Raw genomic sequence first — 20,604 nt, forward strand, 5'->3', positions numbered from 1 at the left:
ATATATATCTCTTATTCCCAGGTCATCATCTGCTAAACTGTTTTTTACCAAGGCTTTTTGCCTCAGTAGTTTGGTCAAGTAATCAACTTTTAATCAAACTTTTTATTAGTTGCGTAATTATTTCATTGTGATTTGGAGAGATTTGTGTGGACAACAGAAGAGAAGAGGTATGGAGTGGGTCAGATCAGAGATACTTTTGAGACATTTTGCTAATGCCACACTAACTTCAAATTATTGATGCACATGACAAGACTTTAGTCAATCAAGATTTTGAAATAAAAAAATTACTGGCTAAATGTATTCAACCCATTATAAAAAAAATAAAATAAAAAAAAAGTCAATTTGGCTAAAATGTGTGGACTTTTTTCACCTCTACTTTGGTCTTATTTTGGTATTGTTTGTTTACTGTTTACTAAGAATGAACTGAGTATTGAGTATCGGCTCAATAGCTGCTTGGACTCGTACTTATCATGATTGTGTCATCAACCCTTGAGGTTAAATGAGTGGCTTTCAGATTGGGCACCCATATCATGCAGATGTTTTTGGCCTGAGACCATGTGTTTTGGTGGAGGAGCTTGGTGTAGGGCAGCTACACATTCACACAGTGTCTGCACTTCCACCTTAAGTGTGTGGAACTACAGTTTCAAATAGTTGCTTACTGTCAGGGCTGTTTGTGGTTAGTGACATTTACTGAAAACCATTTTTGAATATGACAGACACATTTGTAAACTGCTTCCTCTTTCTAGTAATAATTTTATCTGCTTTCTTCAATACAGCAAAAGAACATAATTACATAAGTACATTCAAAGTAATAAGAGCTCCCTATAAATGTGTGAAAGCAAGCTGTTGAGTTATTGTCTATTATGATTATTATTATTATTATTATTATTATTATTATTATTATTATTATTATTATTATTATTATTATTATTATTATTATCATTATTATTATTATTATTATTATTATTATTATTATTATTATTATTATTATTATCTTTATTACTGTTATTTTATTTGCAATAAAATTATTTACAATATACATAGAAAATATTTGGGCTTAATAAAATGAATGATAAGTTGTTGTTTTTTTCAGGATGACGGGGAGATTAAGGAGATCAACATCACACATGTGGTGAAGGAGGGCTCGGAGAAGGCTGATGCCTCTCAGTTTGAGCTGCTCAAGGTCCTGGGGCAGGGCTCCTTCGGAAAGGTACTCAGCACTTCATCTGTCCCAACGTCTCTCATTTTACAAATATGTAAAGTAAAAAATAGAAATGCCCAATTATCTAAAAATATATGTGCAGCATGTACTATAGTCTCTGCTTTTATCATAAGCATTCATCAAGCAGCTGAAAAGTGGACTTTGCGGCACATATAGACCGTTCTAAATGTGAATAACATGCATAGTGTAGTATTGCCTCTTTGAAATTCTGTATGGAAAAAAAAGATGTAGACTTGATCTCATGTAGCCAATTGTGTGTATGTATCACTACATACTTTTTGGGATGCAACATGTATTAGTTTAATGACTGTCATGTCACTTCCTGGTGAGTGTATTCTATTGGCGAGTTGTGTTGCTATCTGTCCCTGTCTGTCTCTTCTGTTATTTTTAATCCATGGATTGATCAAATACTTCCATGGGTTGATCTACTCCTTTACATACAGTTGGCAACTGGCCATATCGGTTCCTAAGCGCTTAGTATTATGTGGATTAAAAGCCCTTCTCACTAGCTTCAGCCTGAGCTCGCCCAGCTGAATAGAATCATGGCTGGACCTTCCTCTGCTTCGTTCGCTCTGTCCTGCTCACGTTGTCATATGTGGAGTCAGAACCCTGGCTCCTTTACTGAGGACAGGGACAGTTGTGTGAAGTGTAGTGTAGTGGCAGTTTTGGAGGCCAGGGTTACAGAGGGTTACAAATGGACACGTTAAACTTGTTATTGGACGTTCTAAAATTAGAGACATGGTGCTGCCAGCAGTGACTGTTCACTTTTAGGTGTTATCTCGGGGCCAGAATGTGTGACATCAAAAGTAACCTCAGACAGAGGTGCTCAAATTGCAAGTACGAGCTGTGTGTAAATTGGCCAGGTTGTTGTCAGATACTGCTTTCTGTTCAACTGTTCAACTTTTCTCCACATGCAAATAATGCATGCAAATAAATAAAACACTGTAAACCTGTCCTGAGTCCTGCACGTCTTTGGTCCACCCGCAACCCCGCCGTTACGACAAATGTAATATACCACTGCCATATTCAGAATGCCCAGGAATGACTGTACTTCACCTACGGTGAGATGATATTTGGACGTATTTTGGCTTTTATAACAAAGATGGGACATGGGAGTATTACTAAAGCCATGCCATGTGCAATACTTACTGAGCTAAAATAATAGTCTGTGGAAATACCATTAATCTGTGGGTTTACGTGTCAAGATACCATGATGAACTGGAGGTAAACAAGTCATAACCATACCAAAACATAGACTGATCATATATTCATATATATATATATATATATATATATATATATATATATATATATATATATATATATATATATATATATATATATATATATATATATATCCTGGGACATGGCTCCTGTCAAATTTTAGAACCCATTGTGGCCCGTGTCAAAAGTTTGCCCACCCCTGAGTTAACTACTCACACGAAACATATTTAGACCACAGTGTCAATTTTTATGTTTTAAAAATTATATATTCACCAAAAACAAAGTATTAATGTGTTTAATGAGTTTCAGTTTCCTTTTGGACCCTCTGTGTGCCCCCTCCCTTTGCTCTCTGTGCTAAGTAACTTCCCCTACAGAGCGCCCGCACAACACAATCAGCTGCATCCCGCTTATGAAACTACTGCATATCACATCAGGTTTGAGAAGTTGTAGAGTATTGTGCACTGTCATATGGAGCCATGGGTGATGTAGGCGTGTGGGCAGAGCTTTAGATATTAGTGATAACTGTGAGGAGGGTTTGAGTAGGGCCCAGGAGAGATTGATAGATTCCTGAAACATGCATGGATGACATCTAAAACCTCTTTAGGCATGTTTTTGATGAGGGAACGTTAATAACATGGTAGAAAGTTCCACAAAGTGAATTTTACAGACTCTTATTTCCTCAGATGTGGAGAGCAGATCAGGCTTGTTCTAGTCTGTTTTTGATGAAAGGTGTTGCATTGTTATTGTAGGTGTTTTTGGTTCGGAAGGTAACGCCTCCTGATGCCAACCAGCTCTACGCCATGAAGGTTCTGAAGAAGGCTACACTCAAAGGTACAAAGCCCAGACACACAGAGATCACTAGATTTTTTTTTTTTTCCATTGGGAGCTTATTTTCATGTTAAAAATGTACACTACCGGTCAAAAGTTTGGACACACTTTTTCATGTGTTTTTTCTTTATTTCCATTATATATATATATATATATATATATATATATATATATATATATATATATATATATATATATATATATATATATATATATATATATATATATATATATATATATATATATATATATATATATAAAATTTACATTGTAGATTCTCACTGGAGGCATCTGTATTATGAATGAACTTGTAAGAAATGTAATAAACAAAATATAAACTCAAAATAATTCAAAACTTATTGTAGATATTGTAGAAAAATAGCCAGCCTTTGGTTTGAACCCTGGTTTGTACTTTTGGCATATCAAGTATTTTTTTAATTAACTCTATCAAAGATTTTTTTTTTTAATTTAACTGTTTTCCTTTGCTACATAATTCCATATATCTTACCTCATATATTTGATGTGTTCTGTATCTTTATAAAATGTAGAATGTAGTAACTTAAAGAAAAAATACAACTTTTGACTGGTAGTGTATGTGTTCAAAGTCCTGTACCAAACCGTGACCGTGTCAAGCACACATACTACACACACTGAACGCCGCGTGTCACAGCTCTTCAAAAGGCTTCAAAGCCACTCCTGCAGTGTTTTAAAAGGGAGTTGTATTTGCAGATTACTGATAAAAGAATGTGAGGCTCAATGAGGAGAGGACAGGCAGCGGTGTTAGCCGTTATAGCGAGTTTACTTGAGAATGGAGCGACACTTATCGCCTGCCGCCTGTCGCCTGTCGGTCACTACATAGAGACGTGTCTCACAGAAGTGTCATGCATGTGTTTTTAGCCCCAGTGCAGACTTACAGGCTTGCAATCTGTAAAAAAGTGTTCTTAAAAATGTGTTTATTCTTTAACTTTTCTTTTTACAAAAAGAAAAAGCACCAGATATAGTTACTGCTACTAAAGATTACTCCATTATGCAGCATAAACTACATATTACCTTACAATTTCACCTCCTGCACAGACTTCTTGTTAACAGGCTTCTTGTTAACACAGTGATCCAAGATTTTCTAGAAATTCCTGCTTTTACCATCTGTTTTATGGGGCCAAAATTAAGTCTTTATATGGGGCACACTTGTATGAGTAGTGAATTGGTGATTCAAAATTGTTAGTCCTCCAGGTGATATGTGCAGAAGAACAGTGTGTTTGTCACTGTAAGCCTTTTCCAGCTAACGTAGTACATGAGTCAGAGCCTCTGTGAATCTGAATGAACAGAACAGTCAAACTACTGTATCATTGTGTTTTAGTCAGAGGAACATTCAAAAATGACTATTCAAGTCACTTAAATGACAAATTCAAAAATGTACCAGCAAAACTTTCATGTATCCAGATATTTAACTAAACAGAGCGTCCAAAACGCAACTATTGTACCACTGTGTTTCAATGAGCAGACAGAGAAAAACAGTGTGTTATTGTTGTATGAGAAGAACATTGAAAACATACATCTACTGTATTATCCATGTGTTCTAGTGAGAGACCGAGTACGGACCAAGATGGAGAGGGACATCCTGGCTGATGTCAACCACCCTTTTGTGGTCAAACTGCACTATGGTGTGTCTCTGTGCAAAATATATGAATTTGTCTAATGGTGCCATGTCTTTTACAATATTATTTCTGACTGTAATTGTGTGTTTAGCTTTTCAGACTGAAGGGAAGTTATACTTGATCCTGGACTTTCTCAGAGGAGGGGACCTCTTCACCAGACTGTCCAAAGAGGTGAGTCACCCTCTCTAAAGTATCAGTATACTCAGTATCATAGAAATCAATGTAAAATCATGTGTGGACAGCTGAGATATACACACTGAAACTCTAAGTGAATAATTCTGAGGCTGTTTTAAAGGTGCTAGATTGTCACTGAGGATGTTAAAGTGTTTCAGTCATTGTGACAAAATAATAAATGTGAAACAGCATTACCAAATATATCATTTTCTTTTTATTCACATGTCACCAGTATTCTAGTATGTGACCTGCTTTATGAAATAAAGCTTTCTGATGACGTAAAATGAGTGTGACATAATTGAACAGATAAAACCTTGCATAACCCGTGTGACACCCGCGTTCATAATGGCACCAGTGCCAAGTCTAACAGTCCAGTGGACCAGTAAGCTCAACTGCTATCAGTGCTTTTAGCACTGCTGAAGAGGAATTTTCCTCCTTTCATATTGTGATGCAAAACCATAGAACACAGAACACAGACTGTGGGCTCCTCTGTGATCACACGAACAGTGAGCACCATGAGAGCACATCACTGGCCATTTATGAAGCCTTTATAGCAAATACAGCTGACGAGCTTTAGGCTTATTTTAATTTAAAAGTTGAAAATCCAGCCTCAGTGTTTCAGACTAAAGAAATGAAAAGTGCTACAGATTACTAATGACTAATTGTTGTGTGGTGTAGGTGATGTTCACAGAGGAGGACGTGAAGTTCTACCTGGCAGAGCTGGCGTTGGGGCTGGACCACCTGCACAGCCTGGGCATCATCTACAGGGACCTTAAACCAGAGAAGTATGTTCACACTGTCACTGTACAAAGCCTCGACCAAATCCAGCAAAAACAAATATCTGTATCATCTAAAATAATCTCAATATGAAATGTGTTTAAATGTGCCTGTAAATGTGTGGTGGTGGAGTTTCAAGCAATAAAAGTGACTAAAGTGTCTGATTTCTGATACTTTACAATACTAAAATTTAAAAATATATATATAAAAAAAAAAAGGTTTTTTAGTTTAGTAAAGTTTTAACCAATAATTTGAAGATATATGTTATCAATAATCGATAATTTGAAGATATGTGTCATCGATAATCGATAGTTTAAGTAAAGCAATAATACATTTTAAATAAATATAACTTTAGTTTATACTTCTAAATGTGACTAAAGCAGAAAATATAAAACATGTAAAGTCTTAAATAACAACATTTACAATTATATATATATTGAGTTGTAGCTTTATAATGAACTGTAGACTTTATATTTCTTGAAAATACATCATACAGGTCTACATTAATCTTCTTGCCACATTGTAAATGCTGTTATTGTGTCATTTTCCTTATTAACATAATGTGCTGTGTTAGTAGTCTCTGCCTGTGGGTTTCATGCTTTGTGCGTGCACGCTCTGCAGCACCGAGGCTCATCCATTCGCATGATATGGATTCTGAGTGATAAAGTTCAAAGCAGCATTGTGAATATAGACTGACTAAAGAGTTAGCGGAGAGAGGCAGGCGCAGACTGTCCTGTACAAAGTCCATCTGCATTGGGCTGTTTCCTCGTCTGCACATGGAGCATATGGTTACAGCAGAGGCTGAAGCAGAGGCTGAAACAGCGGCTGAATCAGGGCACACTCTTCTTCTTTGCACCATAAACACTAAAATACAACTAGATCCTTGCATAGTCCAAGCCCATCAACCTGATGGCGTGTATGTCAAGCTACAGCACTCTAACGCATGGACTGTCACAGTCTTGGCTCGTGTTTTCACTCATTAACGCAGTGAAAACGTTTCCATGATTTAATGTGAGCAGCCCGTCTCTCATTCCGTGGGGCTGGTGCAAAGCAGATATATTACTGATTAATTTTTTTTATTTTATTTTTTTCCCCAAACATTAAAGAACCCCATATATGTAAACACTTATCCTCAGCTCTGTGTCTGACCCGGGGAAGGGGCTCGGGCTCAAAATGAACTCTCTGTGGAGGAAACTTCAGAGAATAAACTTTCAAATTTTGGCATCATAACGACACTATCTGTCTCCACCATAACCATTTTAGGCATTTCAGGCACTCTTAATGCACCATGTACAATAATAATATTTTAGTACACCTTCAAGTTCATTCTAACTGTTGAATTTGAACTTCAATTCTGTGATTACGTTTGTTTTTTGCTGTTTCTCTTGCAGCATTTTGTTGGATGAGGAGGGACATATCAAACTCACAGGTATGACCTTCTCAGGTATGACCTTTATGGACGGTTCTATCTGCTGGGCTTGGCTGTGCATTCCTTTTCTGCTTTATCTTATCATGACTCAAAATCACAAACCTTATTCATAAAGCAGAACTCTGAGCCCACAGCACTGACTCAGTGAGACTGGTCGAGAGAATCATGTCACATTAAAGGTCCTATACTGTGCAAAACTGACTCTTATAGCTTTAATCCATGTTCTAATGCTGTTCCCTCCTCAAAAACAGACCTGCAGTTGTGTTTTGTTTTATTCATACATGTTTGAGTAACACTTTATTATTAGTCTGTCTACATCTCAAAAGCTCAAAATGCTCTGTCCCACCTTGTGATGTCATGAAGTGATAGCTTTCAAGAGCTCCTTTCACCTTTAGTTCAGTAGAGATTGACAATTCCAGGACTGAAATGATCCATATGATTCTAGTGAAGGTGTATGGAGTTTAAAAACACTCTAAATTCTAAACATTCTAAATAGATCTTAGTTTAAACTTGAAAATAAGGGCAAGGACAAAGTATAGCTATTATAATTGTTGAATAATTGTAAAATCAGCAGTTAAAGATTGAAAATGTTGATGTTTTGACCTGTTGAAGTCTGTTATCTGTCTGTTATCTGTGTAATGAATCCAGTCTAACAGGATGTATGAATGACTAAATGTTTTGTTTTGTCCAGACTTTGGCCTGTGTAAAGAGGCGATTGACCATGAGAAGAAGGCCTACTCCTTCTGTGGAACTGTGGAGTACATGGCTCCAGAAGTAGTCAACCGTCAGGGACACACCCACAGCGCCGACTGGTGGTCATTTGGTGTACTTATGGTAAGAGCAGACGGTTTATTGTAACTATTTAAATGTGTGTTGATATTTTTTTGACAAGACATCTTAGTTAAATAAATGTTGTTTAGATTTTACTCTAAATATATATGTATATATATTTCTATTTTAGTCAAAAAATGCAAGAAAATCCACATACACTTCCTCGCACATTCAAAACATCAGACCAGTCCCTACTTTTGTCCCCTCTATTCAGTTTTCTTTGTTTTTAGTAAATTACGTTTTTATTGGCAAAATGTTATACAACTAAAACCTAAACTAAAATGTATCAGTCAAGAAGATGAACCCTGAATGCACAGCTGACATGACTGTGTTTTTCAGTTTGAGATGCTGACTGGGGCACTACCTTTCCAAGGGAAGGACCGCAAAGAAACCATGAACATGATTTTAAAGTGAGTATTATAAATCTGCTCTTAATAATGTACAAGAAAACAGCCTTATGACATGGCTCATACGAGTTTTAAATCCTGATATGCGTGTAGTTTAGCACTTTGAAAAGACTCTGCCTGACTTTCCTGACCCAGTGTGTGATCTCAGGGCTCGTCTGGGGATGCCTCAGTTCCTGAGCGCAGAGGCACAGTCTCTACTCCGAGCTCTGTTCAAGAGGAACCCTGCCAACCGTCTGGGTATGTACCACACTCTGGGTATGTACCGCGCTCTGGGTATTTACCACACTTTGCCCTGTGAACCCACCTGGGTTTTTGCCACTACTAAAGAATAGATTCAATACGTAATACCAATTCCATAATGATTATTAAAAACACTCCTTATTTAGACAACATCATTTTTAACATTAAATCATAGTGCTTTGTGTTCTGTTCCCATGTGTCTTATATGTGTGTGATCCCTCAATGTCCAGTCGGTTCATAGTGGTCCGTGTGTGTGTGTGTGTGTGTGTGTGTGTGTGTGTGTGTGTGTGTGTGTGTATACTATCTGTGTCTTATACTTGTGAAAGATGCAGTTCAACATCATTCTAAACATATTCCCGGACAGGTTCATTTCTGTCCAGTTGATGTGACTTTTTTTAGTGTCAATATTTATTCTGATGAGTATCTAGTTTTGATACTAGTTTTAATATCTGATTTTCAACACTTTTGACAACCTTTTGAGCAGTGTAATAGATGATCCTGGTTTACATAAATCTTCAATGTGCAATACGCCCGAGTCAACACACTTGATCTGCCACTTCATTCAAATAAAAGTAAGATTAATCACATTATCAGAATATTTAACATGTATTTGACATTCTTTCAGTGTGACACAGCACTCTTCACACCTTCTTTGATTAACTACCAAATGCATGGATGCTTTCGCTCTTGTGCAGCAGTTTCTTATGAGATGGAGAGAGATATGACTTTAACTAACTTTGTATTATTGAAGGTTCTGGATCAGACGGAGCAGAAGAGATCAAGCGCCATGGCTTCTTCTCGACCATCGACTGGAACGTAAGCATCTTCTGCCTGTGGTTTCAGTAGGGCCTGCTGGATTCATGTAGGACTTCTTTTACCGTTACATCAGTTAAATGAGAGATGGGCCAGTGCTTACTTATGATGTTACTTATGATGTTACTTATGAATCATAAGTAACATCATAAGTTATGATGCTTGATGATGTTACTTATGATGTTATTGCTCTACTTGTCCTAATTTAGCTGTGCATGCTATCCAAATGCCATCTTTCAACTTACTTTTAAATATTATATTGACCATTGAATTAGTTGTGTTCATTACTTTGATTTTAGGCATGTGACATGTTCTGCTAGAGGCTCCAGTTTGGCACCAGTTTGAGGACATTTGCCCATACAACATTTGTTTTGAATTGTAGATTAAAGGGGACATAGTCTTAAAAATCGACTTTAATAATCTTTTGAGTGTTGTAATGGTGTTCCCTAATCATTAGCCTACTGAAGGTTGTATTTCGGGTGATGTTAAAGTACAGTGGTCCCTCATTTATTACGTTCTAAAATTAACCCGCAATAGGTGAAATCCACGAAGTAGTCAGCTTTATTTTTTACAATTATTATATATGTTTTAAGACTGTAAAACCCCTCACCACACACTTTATACACTTTTCTCAGAAAGGCATTAACATTTTCTCACATTTGTCTCTTGTTTAATTCATTAATAGTGACTCTTGTGTATTTGACAGTTCCTCTGACCGTGCCTCTTTGTCCTGGTGCCACTCCACTGTAGTGTCGATTCAACATTTATGTAAATTTGGCTGAACACATTCTGTTCTGTGTGGGAGACACGGTATGGAGGAGACTGATGGACAATGTTCTACAGTCCCTTAGCCAATCAGGGTGCAGAACACAATGCACGCTCTTACACTGTAAAAAAAAAATAAAATTTAAAAATCAATGAAACAGTGAGGTCGCGAAAGGTGAACCACGATATAGTGAGGGACCACTGTAATCCTGTAGTCCTGCATTTGAGGCTTGAGCCTTGTCTCCACATGCTCTGTGCTGAGAGCAAGGGTCATTCATAAAACAACGTACAGAGAGGGGTCAGAAATGTCATGTGGACATTTTTCAACAATAAAAGCACATAAATGAAAAGTTTTTTGATGTATTGTTTGTATTTTGATGCTGTTCTTATGCAGAAACTGTTTCGACGAGAAGTGAAACCTCCGTTCAGACCAGCTGTGGCACGCCCAGACGACACCTTCTACTTCGACTCCGAGTTTACCTCACGGACCCCCAAAGGTCAGAGGGCACACACGCACACCGACATGGGACACAAACATTTCATTTGTCTGACTCCACTAGTTTTAGACCTCCTATAATTTTAGACCTTTGCAGGGTCCATGTTTGGGTGTATAAGATTTTTATTTAAAATTTCATGAAAATGACCTGTCTGTGCTCCGGAGACACCAGCTTCTCTATTGATTTGTTAAGAGTCCCATACATTTCAAGAAAGGATTTGGAGAGGTCTAAACTACAGGGTACAGGTGTTTTCTCTTTAAAGATAATGTATTGTGCATGTTTCTCTGCAGACTCCCCTGGTGTACCCCCCAGCGCTGGAGCCCACCAGCTCTTCAGAGGCTTCAGTTTTGTGGCATCCAGTTTGTTAGAGGAGGAGGGCTTTGCACAGCCAGTGCAGCCCACTCCCCACCCGGTCGTCCAGGTAAGACCATCCTGAATGATGACATAATCTTCTACACATGGTATTTTTTATAAACCACATAATTAAAGGTGCTGTACCTGATATTTACTGTCTCAAAAACAGTAAATACAGCAGAACTAGTTCATTTTAAACGCTTTGCAGTGGTCCAAAGTTCTTCCTCACTTACCTTATGCATTCAGAGCATTCTACTTATCCACGGTGAGTTCATAAACACTTGTCATGACTTTCAGAGACCAGAGTGGAGTTGTGCTGTGATGGTAAAGCTAACCTTAGCTAGCATGTTAACGAGCACTTTATTATTATCATTATTGGGCAAGGAAATGCTTCCCAATTAGACTCAGACAGCACACAGTGGACATATTTTGACCTCAAGAGCGGCTTACACAATATACCTGTGCTAGGGCAACACACATTCTGCTCATGTACATCATGAAAAAATCAGGCACAGGACCTTTAACTGCAAAATAAGAAAGATCACCAGTTGGATGGCTGGATGGATAGAAGGATAGATCAATAGATATAAAGATAAATAAATGTAAATCAAGTACTGGCATGTGGGTTGACGTTAGTAAGTGTTTAGTCTTTCAGGCAGATCAAATCTCGCCCAATGTGGGAGGTGGTATCAGGAAGGGCATCTGGCATAAAAGTCTGCCAAATCATTGTTCAGTCACTTGACTCTGCCGACCCTGGCCTAAAAACGAGGAATATAAAAAACAGATGAACTAATAGCGCTGCTCTTCTTGACAGTTGGCAGTGTGTGTGTGTAGAGTCCCAGCTTCTGCTCTCTGGCCCCGATGAGCAGTGATGAGAGTGATGAGCAGTGATTAACACGTTTGTTGCATTTGAACGTCACCTTCTGAGCGTGGGGCTGGCTCATGAGGAGCGGGTATTACAGACGTGCGAAAAGACGAGCGTAGGGGACTGGAAGCTTTTCTGGCTGGAGCTGTACACGAAAAATCTGATCATCTGATTTCTGGAGTTATACCATTATTGAAATGTCATGTAAACAGTTGTATCTGATGTGAGCACAGGCCAAAATGAAAGTGACAATGTTAAAAATCTTTGTCAAATACAACAGTTGCTTTAAAAACACGTGTCACCAGGTAGTTTTGATGATCTGTAAACAGACACACAGAGGATTAGTCATTGGGTTATCTGATTACTCTTGTGATCTGATTTTTAGATCTGTGAGAGCATTATGATAGCAGTAGTTACTTATTCAACTCTCTACCACTCAAATCTATTCATGTTACAACTAAAATAACAAAAATCTCACCACTTTTGCAAAATGAAATGTACACATGATGAATATTGAGGTCAAAAATATATGGTTCCCTCTATCATTTACTGACCTACACGTCAATATATTTTATCATATCGGAATACGACCGACCGATTTCTTGACTAGGTTCAGACTAAAAGATTCTGATGTGGACACACTGACCTCTCTGAAATGATATTTTTTGCTGAAGTAGTTTTAAGCTATAGATATGCACCCTAGTACAATGCAGCTGGGATACATGCTCTAAACTCTGATTGTGTTTGGGCTGTGTACCTGCAGCAGCTCCATGGGAAGAACCTCCTGTTCAGTGACGGCTACATCCTGAAGGAGGACATCGGGATGGGCTCCTTCTCTGTCTGCAAACGCTGCATCCATAAAGCCACCAACACAGAATATGCAGTCAAGGTATGGAAGAGAAGATGACGTTCACACAAGCTGCAGAATCAAAGCTTATACAGAGGCTCTGGTCCAGTCTAGAGTTTAGCAACAAAGCAAAATAAGGGAATATGTTTATTGTAAGACGTATAATATTCAGGGGTCAGAACCCTGTAGGAACTGTATGTAGGATTTTGATTTAAATTCCATAAACATGACCTAACTCTGTCCCAGCACATGAGCTTGACATATTCAAATCAAATACAGCTTTTACTGATTTTACTTTAACGCTGAGATATTCTTAATTACTAAAACATTGGACATTTTGGCTAAGTTGTTATAATTTGATGTTTTATTTCTCAAGATGATTATCCAATCAGAAATCAGAATGAGGCTCACATGAGTTTCTCATTTGTGTTGCCAGATTCAATATTGAAATCCAGTTGGTTAGAACCTAAAGGGCTCTGTCTGGTCTGAATCCTCATGACCTAAACCCCAGCAGCCAACTCGGGTTCAGCCGTGACTTTTTTAACTGTAAGAGCACGGCCTACAGACAATTATTTTAAAAAGTCTTCAGATCTGGCAACATGGCTTCACATACATGACAAGTGACAGAGCTTTAATGATGACATGTCGACCATGAACCGAGGCAGCTTACACAAACCATGCACGAATCCCTGATGCTTGTACTATACTTGATTATAACGTACAGTTTACCTTGTTGAGGAGGACCAGCTAGAAGTTGGTACTGTTGAAAATAGAGCAAAGACACTCACCAAATGAGGACAGAGACATGATGAGTTAGAAAAACCAAAACAACATTTATTTCAAACTGTATGAATGAAACAGTCCTTCGTGGAGGTAACGCTTGAGCCAGTGAACAGGAGGTGTTTAAGATTCCTTCTAATCTTCACTAGTAGCTGTCTAAAGCTTCAGTGTGGTGATCTTTAACCACAGCCCCATTTTTCTCTAAATGTAATAAATATAGTGATTAATAACACTGACATTTAAAATTATTTTCATATTATTATAACTTTATATTATGTTTGTGTGCTGCTCTACACGGTTGGGATGATGTGGCTTTGTAACAAACAACATGAAGTTTCACAATGATTTGGTTTTAAAGTACTTGACTGTTTGACAGATGATCGATAAAACGGCCACAGACCCTTCAGAAGAGATCGAAATCCTGCTCAGATATGGACAGCATCCAAATATCATCACACTCAAGGATGTAAGTACAGCTGCCTCTGCACGCAGGCACATGTGGCACAAAACATACAAACTAATGTTAGTCCGGGTCTAGTCCAGGTCTAGTTTGATGTCATATAATTTTGCTCGTGAGTTAAGCTATTTGGCGTGCTTAAGGCAGTAGGAAGTTACTGGCATGGCTCCTTGGTGCAGCGCCTGATTCAGTCTAAATGTAGAGTTGATTTGATGTGGATTTAAAGCTGATGAGAGGAGGGGAGCTGTTTAGTCCTGGTTTAGTCCTGGTTTAGTCCTGGTTTAGTCCTGGTTTAGTCCTGGTTTAGTCCCGGTTTAGTCCCGGTTTAGTCCCGGTTTAGTCCCGGTTTAGTCCCGGTTTAGTCCCCATGTTATTGCATTATTCCTCAGGTGTATGATAACGGGAAGCAGGTGTTTTTGGTGACGGAGCTGATGAGAGGAGGGGAGCTGCTCGATCGGATCCTCAAACAGAAGTACTTTTCGGAGCGAGAGGCCAGTGCTGTCCTGCACACCATCACCAAGACTGTGGAGTATCTGCACTCTCAAGGGGTACGCTGCCTTTACACGGCTCCATTCAGGGGTTAGGACTTGGTTTGGTGGGATAATTACACTGGTCAACACTAAATTTATTGTCTAAGAAATTTTAGCTGATTTAGGATCATTTTGATGTGCTGAATCCAAAAATCACATTGGTTTTGCTCAATCAGGTCAACGTTCTGAACTAAGCTACATATTTGTTTTTGGACAATTTTGTTTACATGTATGAGTATTTTCACGTCATATGATGCAAAATTCTGTTATATTTCTCACTATAAACAAATTCTGAAGATTTTGCATGTGCCAACTTATGACTAATTGTTTTTTTTAATATTACAAGTGAATGAAATGGCTTCGACTAGAAGATCTTGCAAAAATTAGCCTGACATATTCTGCTACATCTGCGGTGAATACACCAATGTTCCTAACAGGAATCAAGTCACAAGTTTCATAAAGCATGCTTACCATGCTTATTTTGGTATTAAACTTGGTGATCGAGATGAAGCTTGGGCGTCAGTGGACTAAAGGCAAGAAGAGTTGTCTGAAGTTTGGAATTCCCATGGTTTGGAGGGAGCCGACATCAATAGCTACTTCTGGGCTATTGATGTGACTGGGATCAACAGAAAGAACCGAAGCAGCCTCAAGTATCCTGACCGTGAATCAGCACGTCATCCTGTAGCTCACTGTGATGAAATTCCAGTACCTGTCTTTGTAGAAGTTCCTGACATCAGTGACAAAGATTCCTCCAGTGTGGTTTTAATGATGATGCTCCACATCCTTTTTCCCAAAAGGAGCTAAATGTTCAGGTTTCCTGAGAATCTGGAATCACTGAGTGATGAGCAGGTGGAGAGATTCCATCAGGACATAAAAGAGATGGAGACCAGGTATCAGGGATGCTGGGATGCAGTCATGATGGCTGATTACTGTTGGACTCTGAAGAGAGACATCCCTGCTGCTTAGCATTCAAGGGGTTCATTAAAACAGATGTTCATGTCCTGAATTTTGCACAATGATAACATAACGTTCCAATTTACATGTACTTACCTTTATCAATTAACATAACGTAACATTTAATTAATACATTCTGTTAGAAAACTATTTTTTATCTCCTAAAATATTTTTTGGATGAGAAAATATTAAAGAAAATCAACTGATAATGTCACAAAATTGTAATCAATTTAGTCAGAAGATCGGATTTTTCTAAATCAAATTAGCATAAAAACCTGACCTGACTGAAAAAAATGGATATAATTTTTTTTATTCAGCGGTGCTAAATGGTCCTAATTCAGTTGAAAAAACAAAGACAACTTTCAAAAATATTTTTTTTGTAACCCAGTGTTATCATAATTTTACATTAGTTAAGGGGAGACACTCCAGGCAAAACTCATTTCGCCTGAACCCATAGTTTTTTATGTCATAGATCTTGTTTAGTTTGTTGAGTTGCATAATATGAGAAAAAGATGCAACATTTGACAATAAAAACTATGTTTGACATTATTTTTACGATATTTTAATACACTTTTTGGCACAGTTAGTTCAGTTAAATTAAAACAAAAAATGCCCATGCCTTCATTTTCTAGTCAAACTGGGTCAAAATAAAACTTAAGAAAAAAAAAACAAGTTCAAATCTAGTCTAATGTAGGACTAATGTAGCAAATCATTAACAAACTCTGCCTTTCGTTCTTTTAATTTTCCATAAATGAAGAAGATTGTGTTGTTGCGATATTGATTATTGCATCAGCCAGTATTGTGGTATTGATACTTTCACGGTGTATCGTGCAGCACTGACTGGTATTGTTGTATGCTGTGGTGCGTCCAGGTGGTGCACAGGGACCTGAAGCCCAGTAACATCCTGTACGTGGACGAGTCTGGTAACCCCGAGTCTATCCGCATCTGTGACTTTGGCTTCGCTAAGCAGCTGCGAGCCAACAACGGTCTGCTCATGACACCATGTTACACCGCCAACTTTGTCGCCCCTGAGGTCAGCTCCCTTCACATCACATCAAACAAGACTCACACAGAACTTTTATTCACTTTGATAATGATCAACAATGATATAATAATAACAATCATGGATTAGTCATATAAACCACTTTGCCACACTTTATAAGTTTGCATTATTCATTCACTCCACACTCTAAGCTACTATTGTAGCCATAGCTGCCCTGGGGCAGACTGACCCCTCTGACAACCACAACACTCATGCATACACCGCATTCATACTAGGCAATGTAGTTGAAATGTCTTGCCTAAGGAGACAACAACAGTTTTTGCCACCAGCTTAACTTTTGAGATTGAATGAGACCACTAAACCACTGAAGGTCCTGAGCTCTATTCTCATATTGTACTGGCCTTTGTGTGAAGACAAATCTCATTTACATGTCTTTTACATGTCATTTTGTGATTGTTGTCTTTTCTGTGATTAGTCATGGCTTTAATTCTCCACGAGTATCCATCTATGCTTGAATAATCTTTATTGTCATGCATTTGCAATACCATTGCTCCCATTTTCACCTACACGCCCAATGTGTTGTGACAATATTTACTGTGATTTGTCATAACGGAGCAGGCACAAGTCAATGGACACATTTCCTTTATTCACATGTTTTAAATACAATGAGATTTAAACTGAACAAAAATGTCAAATAATTATCCACGAGTGTCATAGATTTACTAGAAAAAAAAAAGTTTTTTCTAGTAAATCTAAACAGCCCTATCAGAATTTCTCATATGCCAGTTCACCACTGCAAAATAGAGTAGAGTAAAATTACAAAACATAACATAATTGAAATAGTTTTAGGGTTAAGGTCCTGTACCTGTTTTTTCACATGTATATGATGCTAGTTGTTTTTTGCATTGCTGTCACGCTCAACTCCTATCTGGTCTCTGAAATTTGTATTTGGTAATTATAAAGTAAATAATCAGGATGCTCAGGATGCATAAGGGAAATGATGAATAACTCTGGACCAATGCAAAACATTTCAAATGAACTGAAGTGGATTTTTCATGTTTTTTTAAGACAAATCAAGGATCACACCTTTAATTCTGCACCTTGTGCTATGTGTGTTTGGACGTATGCTAATACTCTGCTGTTTGATTGACAGGTGCTGAAGAGGCAGGGCTATGATGAGGGCTGTGACATCTGGAGCCTGGGGGTGCTGCTCTACACTATGCTGGCCGGGTGAGTGCCTCCTGTTCACAACTGATCCCATAACCTGTACCTAAGGATTTACTACAAAATATCTCTATATATACTGCCTGGCCAAAAAAAGGTCGCCTCCTGGATTTAACTAAGCAAATAGGTACGAGTCAGATCTAGGTTCAGCAACAGTCTGTGCTCAAAGAATGAGGTCAGCTGACGCCTGAATGTACTAAATGACCAGGTTATTCCATCAATGGATTTTTTCTTCCGTGATGGCACGGGCATATTCCAAGATGACAATGCCAGGATTCATCGGGCTCAAATTGTGAAAGAGTGGTTCAGGAGCATGAGACATAATTTTCACACATGGATTGTCCACCACAGAGTCCAGACCTTAACCCCATTGAGAATCTTTGGGATGTGCTGGAGAAGGCTTTGTGCAGAGGTCAGACTCTACCAGCATCAATGCAACATCTTGGAGAAAAATTAATGCAACACTGGATGGAAATAAATCTTGTGAGTGTGTGACCTTTTAGTGGTGACTTTTTTTAGGCCTGGCAGTGTATTTGAATGTAGAATGTATTGAACTTAGACTCCTTTCTGTCCACTGAAAAGCTGAAACCTAACAGGCCTATCAAGATAATGACTTTACTGAGCAAATGTGAGCCATAGACTCATTATCAATACTACCTGACTATTAAATTGCACTGTCAAAGCCCGATCTCGTCATGTCTCAGAGGCTGAGCAAGGCCAGGCCGTATGTGTCAGATGCCACATGGTGCTCTTGTTGTGTCCTTAGGCAAGCACTTCACCCACATTTCCTAGTACGTGAGTGGCTACAATAGTCGCTTCCCACCACCGACTGTAGATTGAATGAATAATGTTCTGTAAAACGTCTTTGAGTGTCCACAAAAGCGCTTTATAAATTTAATGATGCAAGATTATCACATTTTAAAGGCCCTGTACACATTTTTTTTACCATGTATTTCAGTCAAATCCACTGTGTACTGTCTGCATCTAATTAGAATCTAATTCTAAAGCATTTTATTGTCAGATAATCAGGAAGTGCGCATATATTTGTAAGTTGTTGCTTTACCGTGACAGCAAATCTCTGCCGTGGTTGTGGAAAGCCCTTATAAACTCATCGTGGTGAATAATTAGAATGCTCAGATTGCATAAGGTCAGTGAGGAATAGCTTTAGACCACTACAAACCGTTTAAAATTAACTTTTTCTGTTTTTCATATTTTTATGACAAAAAAATGTCAGGTACAGGACCTTTAAGGAACATACTGTATCTATGTTCATTCAGTCAGATGCCCTTTCTTCCTTTTTCCATTGTGGTTTTGTTGTTAACACTTTTCTTACCTTACAGTTTCACTCCATTCGCCAACGGCCCTGAGGACACGCCCAATGAGATCCTGAACAGAATAGGCAACGGCCACTTCAGTCTGACTGGAGGCAACTGGGACACGGTGTCTGACGCTGCCAAGGTATGGCCCCTGTCCCTCTTCTGTCCTGGACAACCAGTACAGGGCCCTGTCCCTCGTCCTACTCATTTAGACAATGTCCCAGTTTTTCATTAATGCCACAAGAATGATAAAAAGCGAGATTTACATCGCAATACCAGTATCCAATATTTGTCTTGCTGTTGTGGCCAATAACCAATATTTGCCAATACCAATATTAAGATTTTATGAATTTGTATTAGATTTTTTTTTTTTAATGTATAGGACAGACCAAATTTATGTTAAGTTATAGTGAAGTTTACAAATTTGTACAAAATAATTTAAAAATATATTTATCTGGAATATAAATTCATATTTTCACTCCTTTAGTCTGATCAAAAAGACAAATCTGATCCACTGAGGATAAAGTGGGAGCGACACATGGACGCACAGAGGCTGGGGCAATGGAGAAAAAATCTGCTAAATGTTCTATATTAGACCAATACAACAGCTCGGGAAATTCTCCGATATCACCAGTAAACAATGTGCCTATTTTTTCTCACAAAGAAATGCCGTGTTCTTGGGTGTAGTGGCTCTCAGGGTTGTAATCTGTTGATTTCTCTATGTTACGATAGATAAAAACAAAAAAAAATTATGGTGTCATATCAGCCCGCCACACACAACAGCGCGTCCCTCTTTTTCTACAATTTAAGCTAGTCACACTATTTTACAGTGCAGTGTTTACTTGAGAAAGATCAAATTTAAATAAAAATTGGGTGATACTTGATTGATCCTGAGGGAAATTAAAGCAACATTTATCCTGCACTTCTCAGTCGCCTTTGTGTCTGTTATTTTGCCTAGAAAAAATAAGATCCAGTTTGTTAAGTGTTGTTTTGTTATTCAAAGAACCAAGCAGGCAGGAGGTTCCCAGAGTGCTCCATGGCCTCAGGGCTTTTTCACTCATGAAGCTAGAAACACCAGAGCTGACTGTACATGTGCTCTGCCCCAGGACCTGGTGTCAAAGATGCTCCACGTGGACCCCCACCAGAGGCTGACAGCTAAGCAGGTGCTGAGACACCCCTGGATTGTCCACCGCGACAAGCTGCCCAACAGCCAGCTGCCCCACCAGGACCCCTCCCTGGTCAAGGTGATCGCCTGCATGCTCAATCTAGTATTTATTATATAAAAGACTCATGACACATGTTGTACTCCAGAATACACATGATATTCCTTCCAGATTTGAAGCATATTGGGGGAGGGACGTCTGCTGTGATTGGTTATTCAAAGTGATGAAGTTTAGGGATTAACTACACCG

At 38.4% G+C, this 20,604-nt stretch overlaps 1 protein-coding gene across 3 annotated transcripts in view; it reads left to right on the top strand.

Annotated features, from left to right (window-relative positions):
• The window catches only part of rps6ka1 (ribosomal protein S6 kinase a, polypeptide 1), an 80,199-nt gene that overhangs the window by 54,542 nt on the left and 5,053 nt on the right, over positions 1–20,604 (top strand). For all 3 annotated transcript variants that reach the window (XM_033987877.2, XM_033987878.2, XM_033987876.2), the window contains 19 exons: positions 1,094–1,210; positions 3,196–3,277; positions 4,855–4,935; positions 5,021–5,100; positions 5,782–5,888; positions 7,272–7,309; positions 8,001–8,143; positions 8,480–8,550; positions 8,696–8,784; positions 9,539–9,603; positions 10,760–10,862; positions 11,153–11,283; positions 12,845–12,970; positions 14,085–14,174; positions 14,555–14,713; positions 16,521–16,682; positions 17,806–17,882; positions 19,217–19,334; positions 20,299–20,436. In XM_033987877.2, coding sequence (XP_033843768.1) covers positions 1,094–1,210; positions 3,196–3,277; positions 4,855–4,935; positions 5,021–5,100; positions 5,782–5,888; positions 7,272–7,309; positions 8,001–8,143; positions 8,480–8,550; positions 8,696–8,784; positions 9,539–9,603; positions 10,760–10,862; positions 11,153–11,283; positions 12,845–12,970; positions 14,085–14,174; positions 14,555–14,713; positions 16,521–16,682; positions 17,806–17,882; positions 19,217–19,334; positions 20,299–20,436 — 1,977 coding nt within the window. The remainder of the gene's footprint in view (positions 1–1,093; positions 1,211–3,195; positions 3,278–4,854; positions 4,936–5,020; positions 5,101–5,781; positions 5,889–7,271; positions 7,310–8,000; positions 8,144–8,479; positions 8,551–8,695; positions 8,785–9,538; positions 9,604–10,759; positions 10,863–11,152; positions 11,284–12,844; positions 12,971–14,084; positions 14,175–14,554; positions 14,714–16,520; positions 16,683–17,805; positions 17,883–19,216; positions 19,335–20,298; positions 20,437–20,604) is intronic.

This window comes from Periophthalmus magnuspinnatus, chromosome 22, assembly GCF_009829125.3.
Source record: "Periophthalmus magnuspinnatus isolate fPerMag1 chromosome 22, fPerMag1.2.pri, whole genome shotgun sequence".
NCBI classification, from domain to species: domain Eukaryota; kingdom Metazoa; phylum Chordata; class Actinopteri; order Gobiiformes; family Gobiidae; genus Periophthalmus; species Periophthalmus magnuspinnatus.